This window comes from Anarrhichthys ocellatus, unplaced genomic scaffold (genome assembly GCF_004355925.1).
Source record: "Anarrhichthys ocellatus isolate YVR2014 unplaced genomic scaffold, GSC_Weel_1.0 scaffold28, whole genome shotgun sequence".
Classification (NCBI taxonomy): domain Eukaryota; kingdom Metazoa; phylum Chordata; class Actinopteri; order Perciformes; family Anarhichadidae; genus Anarrhichthys; species Anarrhichthys ocellatus.
The window spans coordinates 2,965,142-2,989,747 of record NW_022280058.1 but is presented as its reverse complement, the minus strand read 5'-3'; the positions used below and the strand labels follow the sequence as shown (position 1 = coordinate 2,989,747).

General features: G+C 41.8%; 2 protein-coding genes across 3 annotated transcripts; both read right to left on the bottom strand.

The window, feature by feature from the left end:
• Window positions 1-354: 354 nt before the first annotated feature.
• stox2a (storkhead box 2a) lies at window positions 355-17,993 on the bottom strand. Of its 2 annotated transcripts, none has more exons than XM_031863341.1 (4): window positions 17,388-17,993; window positions 8,660-8,812; window positions 3,142-5,665; window positions 355-1,197 (listed from the first exon to the last, which is right to left on the bottom strand). In XM_031863341.1, the coding sequence occupies exons 1-4, from the start codon at window positions 17,740-17,742 to the stop codon at window positions 996-998; spliced, it is 3,234 nt and encodes a 1,077-aa protein (XP_031719201.1). In that variant the 5' UTR covers window positions 17,743-17,993; the 3' UTR covers window positions 355-995. The 2 variants fall into 2 exon arrangements, with proteins under 2 accessions (XP_031719201.1, XP_031719200.1); XM_031863340.1 differs by lacking the exon at window positions 17,388-17,993 and adding an exon at window positions 10,316-10,551.
• A 1,510-nt stretch (window positions 17,994-19,503) lies between these two features.
• On the bottom strand, window positions 19,504-24,584 carry casp3a (caspase 3, apoptosis-related cysteine peptidase a). The gene is made up of 6 exons (XM_031863266.1): window positions 24,132-24,584; window positions 23,678-23,817; window positions 21,394-21,522; window positions 21,123-21,298; window positions 20,908-21,019; window positions 19,504-20,812 (listed from the first exon to the last, which is right to left on the bottom strand). The coding sequence occupies exons 1-6, from the start codon at window positions 24,188-24,190 to the stop codon at window positions 20,583-20,585; spliced, it is 846 nt and encodes a 281-aa protein (XP_031719126.1). The 5' UTR covers window positions 24,191-24,584; the 3' UTR covers window positions 19,504-20,582.
• Window positions 24,585-24,606: the final 22 nt, after the last annotated feature.

The following is a 24,606-nucleotide window of genomic DNA, read 5'->3' as shown; positions in this document are numbered from 1 at the left end:
TTGTCTGATCAGTTTACTATCATAGATGAGTAAGAAAAGTTGAAAATATTCACATTTGAGAAGCTGATATAAGTCAGTTCATGCCTTTTCTGTTTTTTATGCATATTTTGTATCTCAACTATTACGCTTAAATATGGACTACATAAGTCCTTAAAGGGCTCAGGGAATAGTAGATGTTAATATTTCCATTTTTCTGATAACTTGGCGAACTCGATCTACCGAGGAATATCATGTGATGGTATCAAAAGATCCAGATCAGACGCTGAATGAACCTCTCGGTGGGATTGTTTTGGTGCGGTATCTGGGATGTACATGTGCATGTGTTGGGGTGCAGCTCATTTTGTCCAGACATCATTTTTGGTCACATAGCATCTTTAATACCACCATTATAATAATTAGGATATCAAAAGTATCGAGTATACATACATCATTTGCATTGCGGTACACAAATCTGAGCTGATTTATGTTTTTATATCTTTCATTCGTTGTTCTCAGGATCAACTTTTATTGTCTCGACATTGTGCTGACATTGAATTGTCCTGAAGAACTTGACGCTATTTCAGGAAGGAGAACATTTAATTGGACATGTATTGTTAAGTAATATAAAAAGATTTTTTTTGATATTTCCAAATGTAACTTGAATCCTATAGTCTACTACTTTCCAATACCAATAGTCAATAATCTTGATATAAGCCAAACTAGAGTCCATGTCACCAAAAATCAAAGTACTTCAGGTAGGTTTCTTCACCTACGTTGGTCTTGATATTCTGTAGTTTTTCTTCTCTTTTTTGCAGTAAAGTTCTTGAAGCTGTGGGAACAGTCTCTTGAAGCCATGCCTGTTTATATAACAGTCCCAGTAAATGGATTCTCAGGAGTCTGAAGATGTGTGTGTGTGTGTTTGTGTGTATTGGTTGAGGAAAGTGAGGGTCAAAATGGTGAAACACCTCACTTCCTCCTCCACCACCACCGTTCATGGTCTCGGTCTGTGCTGCCTGTCAGACGCTGGTGATGGAGGCCAGGCAGTTCGATGACTTCTGGAGTTTCTCAGGCTGTGTGGTGGGGGGTTCTGGGATGGCGCGAAAGCTGAATGGCAGTCCGATACTACTCGTGCCGATGTGGCCGGGGCTCAGCGCTGGATTCTGCCGTCTATTGCTTTCCACGATGCTGGATGTGTTGGATGCAAGGCTCTCACGCGTTCTGCACAAGAGACAACAAGAAGTCAAGTGTTTGCTTTCAAAACACACTACAGATCTCACATTGTGCATCTCATAAGGTGTGCTTGGCTAGAAAGAAGAATATCAGTGAAATAAATGGAAGCAATTTGCAGAAGATTTTGCAGACTGAAGAAAAACGCCGATGAATTGTAGTTACTGAGAATGATAATAATAATAATAATTCCAGGTTTCCTCCCATTATAATCCCAAAAGTTTTCAGTCATTCATCCAGGAAAAAAACCTAAAAAATCAAATGTAATAAAGCAACTTTGAGTCCGAGTAGAAGCCATAACCATATATAAAGTTGATCATTAATTAAATCATATTTATATCATATTAAATCATATTTAGCACATGCTTCATGTTGTGTAAATTGCAAATTTTACATTATTTATTCCTCATATTTAATATATTTTAGCCCAACATTTATGTTTGAAGAGTAATCTTTCTTAGGAACTTACTGTACATATGTATCATTTTTTATAATTAATTCTATTAATTTTCCACATGAAGATTAGCCGGTGGAAAGCCTGTATAATGTCTTCTGTGGCTCTGATGGAGGCGTTCTAAAACCCAGATGATGTCATCAGGGTTATTTTCCCTCAACTTTAACTGAGAATTTTTTGACAGAAATCTTGTGTTACAAAAAGGAGAGTCTAAGGACAGACGCTATTTAGTTGCATTATGGGAAGTGTCTCATTCAGCGTATTTCGAGTTTAATCCAAACTAGGCAACAGAAGTCAGGATATCTGTGCCTGTGCTGCTTTGATTTGACTTTTCTTTTTATTAAATCTGCCCAACAACTTTCTGGAAGTGCAGTATTCAACTGGTGGAGTTCTCTATCTGGCAACTGGTTGATCGTGTTTTAAATGGTTTACAAGTCATTCACCAATGTTAAACGGCAGCAGTGAGTTTGTGTTTTACTCAAGGAGCAGCTAGCTGGTACGTTTGTTTGTAGATGTTGGTATGAAGCGTCAACGATTCATTTCATGTTGATGCATTTTATGGATCATTTACTTCAGCAGCTTTTTCTGTACATAACAAAAAACTGTGTCTGTCATCTGAAGTTGAAGCAAAGGTTGATAAGCCATTTGTTACAATCAAGATGAAGGAAATAAAACAAAGACACTGCAGTGTCACAGCTGTGTGCTTTAAATATGATTCCAGTTATCCATACACCAACCAACAGAATTAATATAATTAATAAATTATTGGTAAACCAAAGAGGTATTTACTGTTCAGCATGAAAGTGGTGGTTATGGTGTTTTTTTGTGCAGATTTTGACGTTTGTAATAAAATAATAGGTCAGAACGTGCTCTACACATCATCGGCTAACCCCACAGCAAAGTTCAGGCTCGAAACTTATGAAGTGTGCGAATGACAACACTGAACACTTCTTATAGAAAATAATTTGTTCTGTTTTAGCTGGATTTCACAACAAGTAAGAAATGTTTGTTAAAGTAGGAAACTGGTCCTCCTCACGGTTTTACATTTTATCTGATTTTAAATAGCAGCATTGGGACACATCACGGAGAGCTGCTCTTAAAATAGCCCAAAAAATATAATATAAATATAGAATACAGATATACACTCAGCGTCCACTTTTTTAGGTACACCTGTACAATGTGATGTAATCAAACCTCAATATTTAAAATGTATTCTTTCACCAAATACATTATGAACTTCTTATAGATTGTATTGGATTCAATTATATTCAACAGGTGTACCTAATAAAGTGGTGTGTAGATGTAAAGACCTGAATTTGTTTGTAAATGCATCAACCTCTATAGTTCAATCTACATCCAGTTTGACAGCAATCCAGATGTTTGTGTTCTTCTTGATTTTGACCTCCCCCGCTTAGACTTAACATTTTAAGAGCAAAATGGTGTCAGATGATGGTACATTTTCTGTTCATTTGAGCACATACCTGGGGGAGTTGAATCCACTGTCCACCGTGACACTGCTGCTGTCCATGCTGTCCAAACGGGCAGAGTGGGCTGACTTCTGGCTGCTGCTGTTCTCCGTCTCCTTGGGGCTGAGTAAGGTCAGATTGGTCTCCAGTTTCCGCTGCAGATCATGGTCCTTCTGCCGCTCCAGTAACCACTGCATGGTTCCCTCCCCACCACCACCACCACCACTGCCTCCGCCATTACCGCCCACTTCCCCATGGTCCTTGTTGTCCTCTGCTGTCGCCAACTCTTTGTGCGAGTCATCCTCTGCCTCTTCCTCATCATCTGATACATTATAATAGTCAAAGGAGGCGGAGGGGACTGTTGGCTCTAAGCAGCTCTGTAAAACTGCCGGTGACGCTGAGGAAGTGGCTGAATTGGAAGGCTGCTGGGGCTCAGGATTGTCTAGGGCCTCTGTTGATTTGGCATGTGAGGCTTTCCGCAATGTGCCGGACTTGGTGTAACTGCTGTCCACGTAGCCTGTGGGCAAGGCATTGTGTGGAGGTTTGAACAAAGTGTCCTTGCTGAAGATCTCTTTCCTCTTGATCACCATACTGCCTCCTCCCCCTCCAGGATCTACATTGTGTTGGTGTGGCGTCAAACGGGCATTTTGCACCGGCTCCGGCGTCTGGCTTGGCGTCAGTCGCACTGAGCCGTTCTGTCCCTTTGCTGCCGACAAGTCCTCTTTGTACTCCATCGTGTGAGGAGAGGTGAGGTGAGGCGTTTGGCGGTCAGCCGGAGAGCCCTTTCGGAGTCCCCCTGATGAGGTTAATGTGTCATATTCTGATTTTGCCTGAGGCGAAGGGGCAGTTAGGATTGTTTCATTTGACGTATTGCACTGGAAGTACTCATCTGCTGAGGGCTTAGGAGAAAGTCCCATTAGCTCATTGTACGATGGCAAGCTGTCTCTGCTTTTGTTCCTCTCCATCGTACTCCGGATCCTTGACTCGTCCAAACTCCCTTTCCCCAAATCAGGCACATTAAAATCAGAGTGGAACTTAGCAGCAGACAACATGATCCTTGAGTAGTGGGAGGACTTCTGCGTGGCGCGCAGGGTGCCGTCATCAGTGTAGTAATGACTACGCTCCTCCAGAGTGGGGTCAAAGTCTTCTGGCACCCCCAGTGACGGGCCCTTGAGGGAGTTGTCCATGGACCGAGAGCGTTCCTTAGCTTGATCTGACCTATCGTGACGCGACTTCCTGTCCTGATTGTGACTGTGACTTCTTTGCACTCTGGACTGGCACGTCCCGCGCGACGGCTCTGGGAAGGGCATCTCTGTCCGTCTCTTGGCGAGCTCCCCAGACACGTCCCACTCGGGAGTAACCGGGCAGTACGATTCGGTAATGTTGGGGTTGCTATGGACCAGGTACGTTGCGCCTCCACTTCGTCTGCGCTCCACGGTGTACATGGCCTCCCGAGGCGAGCGAACTAACGAGTGGCTAAAGAAGCGGTAATCCCTTTCCATGAACAAAAGGTCCCAGTTTGAACCCTCAGACGGGTCTCCCCTGGAGGTTCGGGGCTTGCTGTGTGAGCGGGACTTCCCATGTAGGGCCCTCCTGTGGCCCCTCCCCCTCCTGCTCCGTGCACTGTGCTGGGCTGAGGAGCCTGCCTTGTTCTTTTGCGTACGCTCCTCCTCCAGCCTCTTCATCACAGCCGTGTGCCTTGCCACATTCTCCACCGATAGGTCAGGGTTTATTCGGCGGATTATCTCCATCTCCACCTCGCGGGGAATGGCCGTGGTTGGCACCTCCTCGTCACGAAGAGGCCACTCCTCTGGGGGGAACTGGCCTGAGAAGGTGGCCAGCTGTCGCATTTTGTCCTTCTTGAAACTCAGCCTGAAGAGCCTGAGGCCGAACCTTTTGGATTGCTTCTCGCCGCTTCCACCGCCACCACTTCCTTCTTTCTTTTTGGTCAGAGTGTCACTTTTATAAGGGAAAGAAGTAATGCTTTTGCTCTTATCAGCGGGCTCTTGAGGCGGCGGTTGCTGGGCAGGAGGGGAAGTGGGAAGAGGGGGATAAGGGTACGACGGAGGTTCTCCTCGGTGCTCCTTGGTTGACGTGCTTGGTGGAGGTTCCCCGCCATTGTGATCCTTGGGGGGCTTACTTTGATAAGAATCTCCCCTGTGCTCCTTTGGTGACTTACTACTGTGAAGTCTGGACGAGTCTTCGCGATAGGAGTTGTACGAGTCACTGTGATTCTTGCGAGGAGGCCTCTCTCTCAGGCAGCCAGGTGTAGATGGTGTTACGTTGCCAGACTGAGGCGAAGTGCATTGCTGAGTTTGCTGCTGCTGTTGTTGCTGCTGCTGTGACTGTTGCGTTTGGCGCTCTTGCAGCCGATCATCCAGGTGATACCACTTGTTGTTGGTTCTGATGAGGGAAGGAGTAATAAAGTAGGTCTGGGGGGTGACAATGAAGTAGCCCTCTGGAGTTGGGTAGATCTTCCTCTCTCGCACCAGCATGTTCAGGGTATGTCGCAGAACCTCTGAGCTGGGTGTAGGCACACCTGCAGGAGACACAGATCAGAAGCACAAATACATTTCAGATACATTTTGTATTTACAATACATTTGTTCAAACACAGGACATTTTGAATAATGTTTCTGAGCATAGAGACCATTTGGAGACAGTTAAATAATCAAAATTAAAAGATTATAGTTGAAGAAAAAATGTGGAACTTCCATGATGTTTCAGTCACCCAATGCATGTGTAATCAATTAAAATCTAAATTGAACATATATAATCTCACCAGAGGCAAGAATTAGGGGTGAAAGATGGGACTGCGTGAGGATTCATTTTTTTCAGAACTTTAAAAAAAAGACAAATAATTAAGACATTTTTTGAAGATCCAACTACATTGAATTGTTTCCCATAAATTCCTCATCTTAACAAATAAAATAGCATATTCTGCATCTTCTTATTAAAAAAACGTCTTTCACGTTTTATATAATGTTCATGTGGAGTGAAATTTTCAAACCAAAGTCGCCTCGTTTTTCATGGATGCACCATCTCAGAGATATATTGTAGATGTATTGTGCCACATGTCTCTAAAACTAAGCTTGACATATTCATATTCATGTTTGGAAACATTATGATCTCACAAGAAGTTAAGCTAAACTTGCATTGGTTTGAATTTAGCTTATCAGCACATGAATAAATAAATGAACAGACCCACTGGTGGGTAAATCACATTAACATCTATTCATTGTTTGAATGTTTTGAACATTGAATGTTTCCTTCTATTTTAAAATAAACAATTCAATTAATAAAAATGTCAAATGTTTTTAATTCTCTAGAAAATGATAAATGATTGTCTGCATCTCTTTAAAAACCTGTAGGTGAGTTTTACATATTAGAAAAGCATTTTTATTTTTTATAATTTGTTAGCTAACCTGATTTTACTAATTGCCAATTACCACAGCTCACACAAATCCTCAGACATCTTAAGTAATGTCCGTGACTTGTATACTATAAAACTGATACCATGATCTAAGATTTAATGTGTAAAACACAAACTGAATAAACTTAACACTCATTCCTAGAGGACTCCTGAGGATATTTTAATCAGTCACCGCAAGAGCTTAGCTTGTATAAATGACCAAATCAACATTACAAGTAGTCAATTTTCAACATCATTCATTACCTTTGTCTAGCATGGTCTTGTGTTGCCTGACATTACATCACCCCTGTGTGTTTTTCCACAGCAATGATGCAACCTATAAGATCGACTCCTTTTCACTGAGGCGTCATATCGAAATAGAGATAAATTTGAGGGACATGCTTCCCATTCCCAAATTTGACCGACAACTCGGTTACACAGTGGTAAAAGCTGTGCTTTTAAACAGTGTTTGGATACATTTTAGGATTTCATTTTTTTATACATTTTAGTACAGAAGAAAATAACAAAATTTTAAAACATTACATATATTCAACCCATTAACACATTGGAACGAGGCAACAGTTTGGACTCAGTAAAAAACAGATAATAGTATTTTTAAAAAGCTGGGACATCTTTGTTTTGTGCTTTTATAATTTGCCAAAAGATAGTTTCAATTTTTTTGTAGTGGGGTTGTATGAGGTATTCATCCATAGTCGGCCTATTACCTACAGCAGATGGTAGTCAGCACGGCTGAAGTTTGTAGAAGCAGACGAGAGTACCAGCACGGGAGCAGAGTAATGTACTGCTAAAACACATTTTAACTTCTTAAAAGAAAGGCCTACCTAAAAAAAACATCAGCTTAAGTGTATGCTATATTTAGAATATTTCCAGACAGGGAACTGAACTGAAAGGGAAATTTATCTATACTGTTTTTGTCAACAGAGTCTCGTGGTTTTGAAGTTCAATTCCCCATCAAACAGGGCTGTCTGACAGCAAGATAAAGCTGAGATAATATTCTAAATATAGCATTTACGTAAAACAAATATTGATTCATTTTAAAGTTTTTAAAGTGGGCCTTTCTTTTAGGTTGTTAAATTCGTTTTGCTGCTGCCCCCGTCCACAGCAGTGTATTGGTTTGCTCCCGTGCGGGACGACCGCCATCTACTGTAGATAACACACTCACCATGGATAACTACCTCATACAACCCCACTTCAAATAATCTGAACTATGCCTTCATGGAGAGATAATAATAATAATATGATGATTAGATTTTTTATTTATAATAAGAGGAAATGTGCTACTTCCATGATGTCACTGAATTAATATTTAAAAATTAATACTGGTCTGGTTGAGGTTCTTCAAATCACTCTAACATAATGTGTTCATAGACAAAGTCCTATAAATAAATGTGTATTATATCGCTTGTGAATAAAACCGAACACCGAATATGAGTAGAGAAAACGAAGAGGAGAATGGCACAGGGAGCTGAAGTGTTTTTCTACGTTTTAGACCTGTATTTATTACTCAAGTTTAGGGCTGCATGTCTTTTTTTTTAAAATAAAATGTAGGAAAATAGTGAAAAATGTCCGCTAGCTTTCCTCAACGGGATATCTTCAAATGTATTATTTTGCCAAGACAGAAGTCCAAATTCCAAAGGTATTCTGTTTACACATATAGTAGAAAAAAGCAACAAATCCTCACATCTGAAAAGCTGCTTGAAAAATGACTTAAAATAAGTCGATTATTAAAATATGGGCAGATTTATTGATTGCTTAATTGACTAATTGTTTCATACCTATCCCCGTTGAAACATTGATGTTGCTTGCAAGATTTTACAGGATGAAATATCTCAATACTCAATCACTGAAATGCGTCAGAGCCCTGAGGTGAGATCAATAGATGTTTAATGCATATATATATATATATATATATATATATATATACACACCATTACTTTGCTCTTTGAACCTGGCTTGTATAAAATGAAATTGATTTTAATAAATAACAAATCAGGAGATAATAAACCAGGTATGACACATGCACAGATGTATATGTATTCAAAAATCCATTTCTGCATGCTTTGTGCGGTCCTATTTTTTGAAGGAGGTCAGAGGAGCGTACCTGGGAAGCTGGCAGTGAGGTGCTCCACCAGAGCCTCCTGGTTGACCGGCTTGTGGGCAGAGTTCATAGCAGAGATGGCCAGGCACAAGATCTCCCCCAGCGGGATGAACTGTGACTGGCTGATAGGTGACATGCTGATCGGAGACACGTCACCTGCAGGAGGAGGAGGAGGCACAACTGTTAGATCATGAATGAACAGCAGGCGCAGCGTGTGAAGCTATGATGTAATGGTCAAACAGCAGCAGTTTGCATGCTGCCTTCGAACAGCTCCACCCCTCCTCTCTGTGCTTCCTTTAGCCCCTCGTTCCTCCCGTTTCTCGTAGGTTAGCATAACGAGGCAGCTGCTGCTGCAGCAGCCGTAGCGTGAGATCACCTGAGTCTTCGCAAACGTCGCTATTCATTTCACATGATCTCACGCACGGATAAAGGATGCTTACACAATCAAACCCAACACATTTTGATTTGAACAAAACATAACTGACTTTAGCGCCACATTGACGGCTTACACACAGACATTCTCTGTAGCCTTTGTTGAATTAAGCTGGCTTTGCCGTCAGCAGTAGTGAGTAGTGAGATCATCCTACAACCAGACCGCCCCGCTTCAAGCCCCTCTGAGAGCAAACATCTGCCCTGCTTAAAGGTTGTAAAGCAGCACACTGAATCCATCGCTGCAGCACCTTTGCTGTAGCTGACCCTGTCCTCTGACCTAAACCTGCTGATTGATAGAGGGTTACGCGATAAAATGAGAAAATATACTACCGAAGCCTCCGTCTTTGAATTTTAACCTTACATTATGTCTTCCGATGTGGACGGATAAACAGACAAATTAATGTCGCCTCATTGATCGCCGTTTTAAGTGTTGTGATCATTTTACTACCTACACTTCTTTTACCTGAGCTGAAATGTGTGCAGGGCCCTGCCTCCTCACCACACTCAATGGAACGGTCAGTGAAGCAACACGATGACGTTATCTCTGCTTAGTATCACAGCCCCTTAAGCTTTATGTGGCTTTACGAGGCTTTACTCCTTTTAGTCAACATGAGGAAAGCTGGATCCCCGTCCTGTGCTTGTGTAGTATGGGAATGAGTTGTCGTATTTATTCCACATCTTACAATGAAGCAACAAAGACGGCAGAAAGATATATGCAATATCTATAATAAAAAGGGACAGAACCGATGAGATTTTCTCGGTAAAGACATTAGTTCATGATGAGAGATGGCCCAGAAGACCTTTTGTAATATCAACAAACACAAAATATGAACCTGACACTAAATTTTGCACAAGGGGTGATGCCACTGATGTATTGTACAATGACTGAAGTTTTTTGACGGTATACAAAATTTGTAAGTGATGAAACATAGGTCAGTAAATATGAAGGAGATGGGAATATGTCAGGAAGTATAATGGTTATTTGGACCCACAGAAATACAGTTTTGAATTTTAAAATGAGCCAAATGAGTGTCCAGTATCCAAAGTATTTCTTCTCTATTTCAGTTTGACCTCACTTGATACATTAGACATTACGAGTAATGAAGTTGCCATCATTTCCTACTTGATAGTACGAACATTTTGTCCATTTCAAACTCAAATCAAACTGTCTTTGCTCTGCGTAGCGAGAGGGTGGTGCCTCAGTTGGTGGGAGTGTCAAAGACTCACCTGGCGCACGATAACTCGGTGGGGACGGAGAGAAATGAGGAGCAGGAGGGGGAGGAAGATGCTGCTTCTGCACACGGATGTCTTTCTCACCACGGGAGAGATTGTGCTCCAGCGGGCGCTCGGTATGCTCCGAGCTGGGCCAGGGCCGCCGCAGATTGCTGCTGCGGTTCTTCTTCATCATGACCCCTTTACCAGGTGGCCTTCACCCCCTGGGGGCTGGGATAAGGTGGAGGGAGGGAGGGGGGGGGGGTGGGAGGGGGGTGTGTGCAGGGGGAGGTCGACCAACCTCAGGCTCAGTGCCTCCCCCGCATCAGTAAGAACGTCCCGCTAGAGCGATCACACACCAGACATGGCAGGAACCAGTGTGCGCCTTCACATGCATACACACGTCTCATTTACATCCACGAGCAAGCTACAAGCGACTGTGTTCGCACTGTGGGTGGTTGTCATAGGCTGCTGGGCTCTCCCAGGCTGATCTGGAGCGATGGCAGCAGCGGCTAAGGTGCAGGTGATTGCGCGAGGCATCACCCTTTCATCGGCATCAGTCCCAGCCACCATTTGTAGCATCCCCATTTGCATGCGTAGGGAGGCACATTACGTAGCCGCTCTGATGTGGGAGGAGGGAGCGGGAGAGAGGTGGGGGGGGCAGGGGTAGAGATGAGGGAAATGGGGCATTGGAAGCAAGGAGGACGGTGTGGAGAGATTTCAGTGGAGGTTTTGGGATCCGCTTGTTCCTTTTGAGTAGTCGGTAACAGGGGAAGAAAGGAGGGGATAGATGGATGGTCAAATATTCAAAGCTTAAGAGGCCCAGTCTTCCACAACAACTCAATTCACCACAGGAGTGCTCGGCCGATCCCCGGAAAACAAAAGAGCCCACTTAAAAAAATAAAATAAAAGCTCCATTCACCCTAATGGGCAGTGAAACCTCAATGGTATGCAAAGCACCGGAGACGCCACGTTCACCTCCATCTTTATCCGATCAAGCACAAGACCCCATCGTCCTTTCGACAACAGCACACCAGGAGAGGGTGGGGAGAAAAAAATGGAGAGCATAGAAATAAATAAATAAAATTTCAAGAATAGAAATCCACCGTTTCCCGCAATCCAACGGAAGAAGCTCCCGATTCTATCGCCGTAGCATCCATTCATTTAACAGGGGGGGGGATGCAAACTCCAGTCAACGGCAAATCTCTTTCAACGCTAATGCTGCAGCTGCTCCCAGCACCTCCAGGAAGGGTGTGTGAGTATGTGTGTGTGTGTGTGTGTGTGTGTGTGTGTGTGTGTGTGTGTGTGTGAGAAAGTGTGTATGCGCGCATCCGCCTGCTGCGCGCGATTCTGCGTGAGCATGCATGCGTCTGTGTCTGGGTGATTGAGGCTGAGGGGAGGGGAGGAGAGGATGCAAGAGGGAGAGAGAGAGAGATTGAGGACATGCATACGGCAGAGAGGAGAGCAAATATCAACAGCTCGAAACACACACACAGGAACAATATATATATATATATATATATATATATATATATATATATTCAGCCCTCAGATGTTGTCCGGGGAATAGCTCAGGCTCTGAATCTTTGGTTGAATTTCCATCCTCGCCCTCCTTTCTCTCGTGTTCCCTCACCCTCTGCTCTTGAAGGATGAGGGGCCCCTTAAACCACCATCCGTCCTCTTTTTGTGTCTCACCTGAATGACTTGACAGGGCCACAACCAAAGGGAACCATTTTACAGCGTCCTGATTTTGTGTGTGTGTGATCAGTGCTTTCCACCGGTTGATTCAGTAACTTAATACCGTGCGGAGCTGTCAGTGAAAAAGAAAAACCCCAAAGCATCCCCTTAATCACATCCAGAGTGGCAGCTCCTGCTAGCTGCAGACTCCTGCTGACTCACATGTGTGGAGTGTGAATGGACGGTTGGAGGGACAGAATAAGGAGCAAAGTGAGAGGGCAGGACGGGCCACGGGTGCAGGAGGAGGAGGAGGGGGGTGGCGGTGTCACAACCAATCTGCTCCAGTTCACTGATACCAAAGAGAAAGAGGAGAGGAAGGGAAGGAGGGGTGAGGAGGAGGAGGAGGAGGGAGAGCGACACCACGCCAGCCATTTTATTTCTCAGTAGTACTGCAACAGCCTTTGTTGCCATGACGACGCAAGCCGATGATCTCATAGCTGTTACCTTTTTGAGTGCTGTTCCCTTAAAGAGCCAGTTACTCCAGATAGAAGCAGACAGACACCACACAGGGGGGGGGGGGCTGAGCTGTCAGTTTGTACGGACATAAAATACTCCTGCATCGCTGCTCGACACATTCAGGTCCTTCCAACACTTGTCTTACAACAACTATTACACTGACTGTGAGAAATAAATGGCAAGATGTCGTGATAATAAGAAGGCATTTTATGAGGCCACGTATTAATTGTTTTTCATTATTCAAGCGACAATGCCTCAAACATCCACTGGTCATATGTGAGGATCGAATACTTTTTCGGGGTGCATATAGAAAAACATTTGAAGAGCTACAATGGACATTTTTCACTATTTTCTTACATCTTGCTGACAAAAAGATGTAATTGAGGAAATATCAGAAAATGTATCAATAACAGACTTAAGGCAGCTCAATAGGCATTTAGCTAATGCATGTTATTAATGTGTAGCATTATGGTAAGCGTGTTAACATGCTCACAACGCCGATGCTAGCACTTTGATGTTTAACAGGTATAATGTTTGCCATGTTGACAGTCTTCGCATGTTAACATTCGCCAATAAGTACTGAACACAAAGTGCAGCTGAGTTGGTTAGTTTTAGCAGGTGTATGGTGAAAAGTATTCGAAAAAAATGTAAATTGTGTCCTGATGATGGTGTTAAAATGAAAAGTCAGTGGATTGTAACATCCATAGAGCCGTCGCTAAGAATGTTACACAGTATTGGAATCTCATTAAAGGTTGTTCTAGCTGTGTGTTGAATGTCTTTTAGGTGAAGTACATCAACTCATCGTAAGACTGGATTTGTCTAAAGGCATGTGTTACCAATAAATGATCAATAGAATGTCATTAATGTAATACCACATGCAGGATAAATCCAACACAGATGTTGCATTGACAGTACTATCCTGCTGTACAACACACTAGTTCTGAGCTTTAAAGGATTTGTGGCCTGCTACAAATCCATCCAACTTCCTTGCAAACAGGACCATTTTTGCCGGTGGTCTGCCCTCCAGTGGAACATTTAGGACAACACACGTCTTTTTCGCAGTAAGCTCTTAAGGCCAGACACCGAATAAAGAGACAAAAGACGTTTCACCACAGCCCACAGCCTGCATAACACATCTGACATTAAGATATACGGCAACAAATCTCTCCGCTGCGTTTAACATTTCCCCCAAATTCTCCACTGGGACCCTCCCTTTCCTTCCAGTGGAGACCTCTGCTACAGCAGGGAATGCAGTGCCGTAGTCGGTGCTTTCCTGCACAAATGCTCCACTTTTCCTTCCTTAAGAGCACACGCACTCCTCCTAGTCCATTGTTTGTATCCTGCTAACGGATACAAAGTCCCTCGGTTAATCAGATTGAATTGTCGGTATTAAAAACCACTTTGTTTCCACACAGCTGAAAATGCACAACTTTAGTCTAAATGTTGTAATCCAGCTACTTTTCGGCTCTAATCAAACACTCCCGGGCAGTTTGGTGGATAATCTGCATTATATAAACATGTAGCACTTGTATGTGAGTAATGTGCACAACTGTATAAGTTTACAAATCCCACATCAAAATAGCATTTCACAACAGCTATATGACTTCAGCCATCTAAGACGTAAAGAAAATTTGAATTATCTAGATTTATTTATTAAATAATGGAGATTTTAATCCATTCCTGTTTCCCTCCAGCCTGTCTGTTAGTTTTTATCCTACAGACAAAACACTTTTCAGATGCATTCAAGTGTCCAAAATCTTGTTAATAAAAAGACATCGTTGCATGATTTTGCAAGTATATTCCATATTACATTATTCCAAATGCTGACCATCTACACTCACAGCTAATGAACAGCATCATTTGTCTGAACTTTGTTTGAACTTGTCTCGTAAAGTCAAATAAGTCACGCAGCAACTTGCAGCCCATACTAGAAAATCAACACTGCAGTAGTTGTTTTTATCTGTATACTATTATCATTACTCCTAAAACATTGTTGCATGCTAGAGTTCTTTCAGGTGATCTCAAAGAGGCCAGATGGTTGAAATGTAACTCTTGCTTGAATTCAAATGAGCTTACTATTAAAGTAAAGATTGATTATGCTGACCAGTAATGTGGTGGCCACATCCCCCACTACACAACTAAATGACTTTTCACCGTTTGGTCCCGTTCCAAGTTAATTATCCGATAGACCGTGGGTTTATTGGTGAAAAATATATCGGTAGCTCATCTGCATGTGGACCAACAGCCTATAAGCTGTGTTGGTTTTGGCATTATAGAGTCTGGTGAGTTATTAGCTATAAGACAAACATTCCACAGCTTATCTGTGTTTGCTCCAGCAGTGTCAGTGAAGCAACGTCACTTCCTGTGACAGACGGACTCGGAAAATAAGCGTCTTTAAGATTTACCTTTTGGACTGTAACGTAGCTTTTTCAGCCAATACAATCAATGTCTAGCAGCTCAATGTAGACACCTGATAACATGAAAGGAGCTGTAGAAGTGTTTGAACAGACAATACACACTAAAATCAACCGTTCAATCAGAACAATGAAGAGTCTGGTCAGTGTTGAGCCGGAGCAGTAGGTGCTACAGGCTGACTTGAGACAAATTGTTTGATCCCAAAGTTTGAGTTCAAATATCTGTGAAATTACAGGCAGATACTGTTACACATCTGCTGGAAACGATGCTAATGAGAACAGATAGTGTGTTAAGCAAATCAGCAAAGTTGCAGGCCGTTAAACCTAAACAATGAGCTGAGATGAGGGGAACTGCAACTGCATGACACCTTTGACATAACACATACTAATCTAATTAAATCCATTGTTTTTATAAAAATATTGATCACAGCAGCTAAAAATTCTTTACATGTACTGTTGCAACAATATACAGAACAGGGTTTCCCCCAAAATGCAATTTAGTCATTAAATTACGATAATAACAACAGCTATAATTGTTCAATATAAGGAATTTGATGTTTTATATAACACCTCTGCTCATCTTCTCAGATGGTTCCTGCTTTATTTCGGCCAACAGCTTTTAGTTGTTCCAAAAACAAAAATGGCCGACCGGTCCCTCTCTGAGCTCTGGAACAACCTTCCCCTTCATTTGTTATCCACCTTACCAATGTTTAAAAGCGGTTTAAAAACATATTTATTTTCCCTGGCCTATCACCTTTGATCTTAACATGGTACTTTGTGTGACTTTTGTGTCAGTTTGTCTTGATTTGAATGTTGCTTACTGTTATTAATCCAGTCTTTTGATTGTATGACTGCTTATCTGCTGTATGTGCAGCACTTTGGGCAACCGTTGTTGTATTTAAAAATGTGCTATTCAAATACATTTTGATGATAAAAGTTCATCACTTTGTTATGATGGTTGCGTGCTTCAAAAACCAATCAGCCTGAAAGATGCTAAAATGCTCTGTTGAGTTAGAGGGAACTGCAAAATTTTGGGGTGACAACTGTTTTCGGATTTGTCACGAAAAGCAACACCCAAACTCATCTGACCCATCGTTAAAATAAAAAAATTGATGAGTGCAGCTTTAAATATGCTGCATTTGCTGTGTAAGATAGCGACACAATGATCATTTTATCAAACAAACGAGTATTTTCTGACATGTTCTGTTATCTCTGCTACAGGTTGATGCTGCGGACGATCTAAACTGAGGCTCTATTGTGAAACTGACATAAATGAGGTAATATATGACATGCTGTACGCATTGCTCTCATTTGCACACACACTCTGATAAAGAAGCAGTATGATGGGTGCAGCGGTTAGACTTGCTGACAATAAAGTCATCCAAACCTGTCCCAGCACATACATGAGTTATAGCCTTGTCAGGAGAAGATGAGTCCGAGTGTGGGAATGTTGAGCTGGAGTAGAACTGGGCCCCGAGTCCCGTCTCCTCTTTGTGAACGAGTGAACTGCCTGATGTGAAGCAGCCGAGGTTAGATGCTGCCTAAATGCATCGGACTAGCTGCGACTGGTTTCATGCAACCTGTCTTGACTCACAGAGGGAGTAAACGATGATCTATAAAAAGCTCAGGGGAAAGTATTTTCACTCACTATCATAAATAAGGAGAGTCGTATTAGGTTTAATACCAATCAGCACATTCTGACACGTTGGTTGACTAAAGAAGAATCTTTAGAGTTGTCTTTTTCACGTTTGGTTCTTTGTTACTTGAGCACACCTAATTATCATTTGAAAGGTGCGCTTCAGAACTTTAGAGTCTCTCTGAGAAGGTTGGTGTCTCTAACTTCAGTTTGTTATGCAGTTTATTCCAGTAGCAATGCTCACAATACCTGAAACTAGTCTTCCCCAGTTCAACAATCTTCAAGGTGTGCAGTTATTGTTTTTTTTTTATTGTTCCAGGATTTTACGTGGTGAAAACCTGAAACCTGAAGTTAGTTCAAGTGTTTAGGGTGTCAAGTCTGAGAGCAGTCAAGTCCATGTCCTCTTTTTTTGTGACTTAAGTCTCACGTCTACAGCTCTGGACTGACGTATACGGTGTAAATGGAAATACTGCTAAATAGTGCAAGGCAAGTTAATATGACCAACCAGAGATTAAATTTAAAGTTGAAGTCACTTTATTTGTGTCATCTAGTCTTCTTCTGACAGACTCTGTGGTCATTACATGTCATTGTCACTGCACACTTTACTTATTGTTACTAAACTTTCGAAACGCTCGCTTTTACTGCTAATTTGTGCAACTTATTTTAAATATTTTTCACTGGTGGATGAGTTGGTCGGCATGGTTTTGTGGCCATGCTGCAGGCTGCAGGCCACATTTTTCCCATGCAAAAAGAAAACAAGTGGAAAACAACGACTCCTATGCAAGGACTACCTGTGCAACTTTAACTTTAGTTGAGTGCAATAGCATTAACTTAACATACTCACCTATGCACGTGATGGCAAAGCCCTGAGGGGGTTTGAGGGTCCGTCTTGTCCACCCGTTCCTGAGGACCTGCAGATGAACTTCTTTGCCCTGAATCAGCAGCACATGCTCATCAATCCAGCCGAGGAAGAAGATCTCAGACAGCGCGTGTGTCAGCGCCTTGTTCCAGAAATGCTGCATGTTTACGGATTTGAAATTCGCGAATACCTCGTAGCCGGAGTGAGGCTGTACCTTCACGGAGAGTGGTGGTGGTGGTGATGGTGATGATGATAGTGGGGAGTCCCCTTCATCTTCTCCGCGAACCCGCGACAGCACCAGAGCCAGAGAGTGCGGAGCGACGGGAAGGGACTTCTCCATTCCTCGTTTCAGAGTTCACGGTGGTCCGCATGGAAATGAAAGAAAACTTACTGTTTCTTCACTGTAGGAAGTTGTTTTTAGACCACCGCATGTCTTAACGTTTCTATGGCTGGTGGTCTTAAACTGGTTCAGACATATTAAAGAAATGGACCGCAAGAGTAAAAACACGCTGCGCTGCTCCACAGTTTGCAGCACGACGTTATAAAAGTGAAACACAGGTGCTTCATGTAAAATCAGGGATATAAGCAACCTGACACGCCGTCCGCAGCAGCCAACTAACCCAATGTCAAAGAGTATTAGGGTCTATTTACAGCGACAAAGAGGCGGACTTGTGCTGCGTTCATGGCCCACACGTAAACTCCCATTTCACACTTTTGGAAGACCATCAATGTGAGCCAATGTGTGGAAATTGTTAACCAATGTTATGCTGATCTAATTGTTAACAAAAATAACAATCGATTTGATGTATGACTGAAAACACCAAAAGAAGTTCAGCAAAGATTTGGCTTAACAACACACTCCAATGGCACAAAGATGTGGCCAGCAATAAGAAACACCTGCACGATTCAGTGTAAAATCTACTTCAACTTTATTTTCACCAAAGGGACATTTGTTCTACTGCAAGCTCACACAGAACAGACACAGATTTATATATAAAGCATAATAATAATCATATATGTAAATCATATTTTAATCAATCAATTAATCGTTTATCAAATGATTAATAAAAGTACATTTTCAAGTTTTTGCAAAACTTCCCCCAGGTCACTACGATTGACAAAAGCAACACAACTTTGATTAGTCCCAAAACGGTCAAGTTAAATTCAGAATTGTCCTTTATTAAATTAGGACCAGAAGGCAACCTCTAGTTCTGAAGAATTCTGCATTCTCTCTCCTGAGCAGCAGGGGGCGACTCCTCTGGTTGCAAAAATAAGTCTGTTTAGAAGTCTGAGAAAATGACTTTTACTTCTCACTTGATTTATTACTTCAATAAACATTGTAAACATGAGTTTATGGTCTCAGTCGCTAGTTCCAAGTCTTCTTCAATACAGCATGATGTTAATTTATAAATTATGGTCCATTTAGAGTCAAATACACCATAAAGCAGAGTAGGGAGGACAGTCTATTAGGGCTGATTTCAAACTGTAGTTGGCGTTTTGAGCCATTTACAAATCATGGAAATACTAACACCAGGATTGATGCGTTTCATCACGTAACGTTCATATTTTAGTTTATAGCTTAATCTTTAAATCTGAGAATGTATGGCTTAATGAAAACAATCATACAATAAAGCGAATACAATCACATGAGCTAGGAATGATTTAGTATTGTGTATCATGCAGATTTTATCCCAAGACTATATTCTTAACATTAACAAAGGTGAACAAATTGCAATTTGTTAAATCTACTTAAGATTGGAGTTGTATATTGGTCTGTGTACGTTCAACAGGTAAGTGGCCTGTCGTGTGTGAGAGCTAGTTGAGGTGAAGAGAGTCTGTGCTCGCAGTGAAGGAATCTCAGGCCCAGTTTTATTTGGCCCAGGGCCTCAGGATACGGTGGCCCAGTTCTTCTCACCTCGCGGCAAATCTGGAGTAATCCTGGTTGTTTACACTCAGTGTGCACAAGTAGACCCGTTACTGTGTGTGTAGACGTTAGCTCTGTGAGATATGAACACTGGCCAGATTTGATGAGAATTGAGCATTTTAACTTCAGTAATGAAACTCGATGTTATTGTTACACTGACTCTGCTGTACAACCGAGAACAATGAAAAGTGGTTTTTATTTTTCAGAAAAAATAACATTACACCAACCTCACAGTATCGCTGCTTACAAAATACGAATGAAAAAAAAAAAAAAAGCCCAAAGTGATGCTCATAGCAAAGTCAAGTATATTGATACGACATAAAACCTGGATTGTCAAACAGTGAAGTATTTTAACAGCAAAATTGATTTCAGCTAGTTTGCTGTAAATATTGAAATATTTACTCACAAACGACAAGCACCTGGATCAGCACACAATCAAATTGTGTTTTGAAATTATAGCAAAAAGTGTCCCGTTTGTTTTAACTTAAAAAAACAACAAAAAAAACACAAGAAATACATTTACTGCCTTAGATCAGACGTAAACATGTGTTCAAGTATGGAAATGAGCAAATAAAAGTATCGTGCAAGTGGGCTGGCTTTTCTCATGCATGCTATGAAGTCTGACATTTAGAAAATGAAAGCCAATAATTAAATTCACTCAATAGTTTAGAAAGATTAAAAACAGACACAGAAATGACACCCGATCCCTTCAAAACAGACTAGTTGTGTTTAGAAACTTGGGTTAAAAACTGCCTAGTCATAAGATGCTGATGTTGGAGGGCAGGAAGCCTATCTATGTTTTCATGATCAAACAAACATAAAAACGTTTTTATCAAACGCTACCAAAATATTTCCCTGAAATTTGTTTAGTATAAAAAAAAAAAAAAAAAAGAAGAGAGGCATTCACCGGTAGAAAACAGAGCTTGGGATTATACGGCCAATTACATTTCATCTTTTAGATCCATATTTTTGTTACGTTAATGCTTTTGTTTAACATTTTATGGTAAATGTTTAAAAGACGATTCAAAGTTGTTGTCCTGCAGGGATAGAAAAACCAAACACTCAATGCCTCATATCTCAGAACTGCTCCACACAGAAAGAACTGTATAATGCCAAGCATTGTGAAATATGTGAGCTGAACTTCCAAGATATATGCAGTCAGACAGTGTAAACTAAAAATAATTCACAAACACCACCTCATACTCCAGCCTTTCTCCTGCAGATGAAGGCTGGAGTCTTCCGATGGACAGGCGACATCAAGGGGAGAAATACATCTCTTTGGTCAGCATTGACACAATGCATGGGATTTGTTTCTTTGCATCAAAGCCGGGTGAATTGGAGACAGACTTGAACTCTACTGCCACCTTGTGGTTCACTCGAACCATGATGTGCTGAAGCTCCAATTCTTTTCCATATGTGGTGATCATGTCACACAGCGACTGCATGAACCAGGACCCAGACATCGTGTTCCTCCACGAGTAGTAGCCTGTAGGCAGTAAAGGGTCCATCAATATAATAAGTAAAAAAGGGTAACAATTAGTCTAGAAAAGCACCTGTGTGTATGCGTGAGTGAGTATTAACCTGGGGCTGTGGAGAAGGCATAGAGGAAGTCTGCTTCTACAGGGATCCTGGTAGTGCCGTCTTCTCCACTGTCTGCTTCAATGCCTGCGTCCAGATCGGTGCCTCTGCAAGCCTACTCCATGTGCACACAAACAAAAACAAGACCAGGTTAAGACATTTTAGCAAAGTCCAAGGGGAGAAAAAATAAATAATAAAAAGACAAACTCTTACAATACCTGGATGAAGAAGAGTTTGGGCTTTCCAACCAATGATTTGCAGTGATCACCTCGAAAAAGTGACGTCAGATACCTTAGCTTGACTGAGCCATCGGTACCGAAGAACACGCCCTCGTCGCCATGACTCAACAGAACACAGACAAATGAGGCGTAGCAGCTGTGGTCTTCCTTTGACACTAAATTAAAACAAATAGGATTTAATCTTTAATACGCAATATGAAAGACAGCAGCTGGTATTTGTGTGTGTGTACACATTTTCTAACAAACTTACCAGATGTTAAAACCTGCTTCATCTGGTCGACTGACTGGTCATTGTAAACCTTCACTTTATAACCCAACTTCCCAAAAACTTTCATCGCGTTAGCTGCATCCACATCTGTACCATTTCGTTGATTCATGCCTTTAAAAACAAAAAGCAACACAATGAAAACAAAACTTAATTTTTAAGGAACCAACATCTTCCCTCCCCTTATGCAGATTTCACCATTATGACGGACTGTAAGCAGATTGTATGCAAAGCACATTTGTTTTCCTATCATTGTACTGCCACACACAGGTGATTGTTTTGGTGTTCAGTAGTCTGTATTCATTTTTAAGATTCTGTTGTTCACAGAGCCAGGCATTCAGGCCATTCTCCTAACAGACTTTTTTTGTTCACGCTCAACCTGCACAGACCTGCACGGTGACGGTGGGATTTCCGAGCACACCTTTTCTGGTTACCTCACATAAAGCTCCACATATCTTCACCCCAATCAGCCAGAAAAAAAGAACACCTAAACAGGTGTAAATAATGAGATGATTGCTGGCTGAATAGCATTCGCACCGTCATGGATGACTGGAACATTTGAATAGAACAGAGCCATCGTTAATGTCATTAGTAACACCTGTGCTTTCCGGCTATGACGAGTCAAAATGTCTGTCTTAGGAGGGCACAACCATGCTGTGTGCCGTCAGACTACATCGTCTAGCTCCCGTGTGTTCAGGATTGAACACCTCTCTAGTCTGTTAGCTACAGTAACTGTGGTCCATCTGTTTTATTTTTAAGAGTGGAGCTGTGGACCACACCTATCCTGCTAGCTTTTTACACAAAGTCTGATTGGCTCTTGCACAACATGCTGCAATATTCTTGGAAACATGCATGGGGATTAGAGAAAGCACATATTTACCATAACAGGAATCTATTCTCAGTTGAGCAGGCCTTACCACCCCACTCATATGATTTACTTGCTCTTGGAACATTGTTGACCAAGCAGTCATGTGTAGTCAGTTAGTCCTGCTCGACAAGTTTGTCAAACACAAGTCTGACGGCAAAATAAGACAAATCGTACCGTAACTTATGCAAAGCAGACTGAAGCTGTATTCACTGATATCAAAGGTCTTCTCAGACAGATAATAGAGGCTCTTTCAAACATGGCATAGACTGTTCTCACACATTATCTCCAACTATTGTAGACATCAGGCCTTTTGTATCCAAAAAGAAGTAACATTCCCTTATAGATCCTTAAGGGGCAGACATGGTGATAAGTCACAAAAAGATTATGAACACCAAAAAGACACGTGCCAATTCTGCTGTCTTACTGCATCCTGCCACAATACCCAAGTGACCAATTCCATCAAACTTGAAAGAGGAAGTAATGAAACCGTGGGTTCACATGTGATGCATGCCAAGTCACTGCATATTATGTAGATGCCTGAACTTCCCGAAGAGCCACTGACAGTTTGCTGCACTGAGAGTTATTGAATTGTCTTAATCAAATGCAATGATGCAGAGAGAAGGAATAGTAAAACTGCCTGCTTGTTCTCATTTTCAGTAAAGGACACAGAGCCATCGTTATATAATTAACTGGCATGGGGTTGCAGTTAAACGGGATCCACAGCAACAAGAGTAAATTGGGACCCCGAGCACACTCGTCGTCTCATGAAAGGTGTGGATGCGAGATGATTGGCCCGCTTTGCTGAACACCGAGATGTCCGTCTCCGTTTAAAAGAACTTTCATGGAGCTCACACATCTCCAAGTCTGACGGGGGATATCCTCGCGGAATCTACCTTAACTGAGGTTCACTCGTGTACACCCAACTGGACAGGGACGCCACAGACACCTCTCCAGCCAGCTGATCCCTTACTCCTAATGAAATATTTAACGGTGAACATTTGAGGCATCTGACCAATTAGCCTTAGACTCATCTGTTGCTTTAGTTTAGATTAACTGAACATTTCAAAAATGGCACATACTTAAATCCCCAGTGTGGCTTTTTCTCGATTGCGGGAAAATAAAACTTGAACCCAACAAGAGAGAATAAACATATCACAAAGGGAAGTCATTATTTTCATTACCTTGGAACTAGTACTATAAAGTACTTTTTTAATTACTTTGAATAGATGTTATCACCAGATGATTCTTTTTTGACTTATTATGAAAAGAGTTTCAGCACCAAGTAATACCAGAGATTACATTTAAACCTGGTTCTGCATCAAATATAATCGTCTACAGTGGTAATATGTATTCACAGCAGATTCACTTATACGTTTCATCTTAAGGTAAAATATAAAACACCTGTTCTTCTGTCAAAGTTCTTGTTGTTGATCACGATGCACTGGCCGATGCTGGGGAAGTTCAGACTGTATCTGAAGCTGTGGGAGGTGGGCTTGGCGTCCACGTCCACGGAGCCAGACGCAGACAAAGACAACTCTGACCTGAGGGACAACGAGACCATAAAACCAACATGTAATTTAACTGCGATAACAACACGCTGTACGTAATGCTCGACAAAGGGCTAAGGAAGCATTTAAAGGGTCGCAGGCCTGTGCTTCATACATCACGAGTGACTCAAAGCTGGTCTAACGTTACAGACTTACAAACAGCTGATGTGTAATAATAAGCGGGTGTATTAAAATATGCTAATAGCTTGCTCATCTCTGCACGCCTGCTGACTTGGAGAGGACGAACAATGGGCTGCTGATAAACATCGCTAACTAGCTATCAGATAAATAAACAAACCGTGACTCACTGTTGTCCGTCGCCACTCTTTGCGTCTGTGGAGTCTTCACCGGGTCCGTTTACCGACATACTTCTGATTCAGCTAATGAAGCTCACAGTGAAATGACACACCCTGTGTATGATGCACGGTAAAAACCAAGCGGACGACTAATGCTAGCTGCTAACATAAGAGACTAAGCTAGCTGCGCGCGGCGAATAGAAGATGCTGATGTCACGCGCAGCGGCGGAGATCCGCTCGATTTAAAGCCCAACGCCTCCAAGTGACGAGGGGCGGAGCCAGGTTCAGGAAACGGAACACTTTGTGGTTTTATATTGTATTTGTGTATTGTGAATATAGTTCTGAAATGACATCTAATTAAGGATCAGTTTAAGAAATATAATACATTGTTATGGACTTAACGATTCAAGATAATAAAATGTTCAAAACTAAAGTATCTAAAGCTAAAGTATCGGTGATGACACATAAATACAGTATAATACTTTGG

Excerpts from the sequence above, each read along its gene's own strand:
- casp3a (XM_031863266.1), bottom strand. The coding sequence starts at position 24,190 with ATGTCGGTAAACGGACCCGGTGAAGACTCCACAGACGCAAAGAGTGGC. Across the intron at positions 23,818-24,131 it reads AAGAGTGGCGACGGACAACA|GTCAGAGTTGTCTTTGTCTG; the intron begins GTGAGTCACGGT and ends GTTGTCCCTCAG. Across the intron at positions 21,020-21,122 it reads CCAAACTCTTCTTCATCCAG|GCTTGCAGAGGCACCGATCT; the intron begins GTATTGTAAGAG and ends CACATGGAGTAG.
- stox2a (XM_031863341.1), bottom strand. The coding sequence starts at position 17,742 with ATGGAGAAGTCCCTTCCCGTCGCTCCGCACTCTCTGGCTCTGGTGCTG. Across the intron at positions 8,813-17,387 it reads CTTTGCCATCACGTGCATAG|GTGACGTGTCTCCGATCAGC; the intron begins GTGAGTATGTTA and ends CTCCTCCTGCAG. Across the intron at positions 5,666-8,659 it reads CCTCACTGCCAGCTTCCCAG|GTGTGCCTACACCCAGCTCA; the intron begins GTACGCTCCTCT and ends TGTCTCCTGCAG.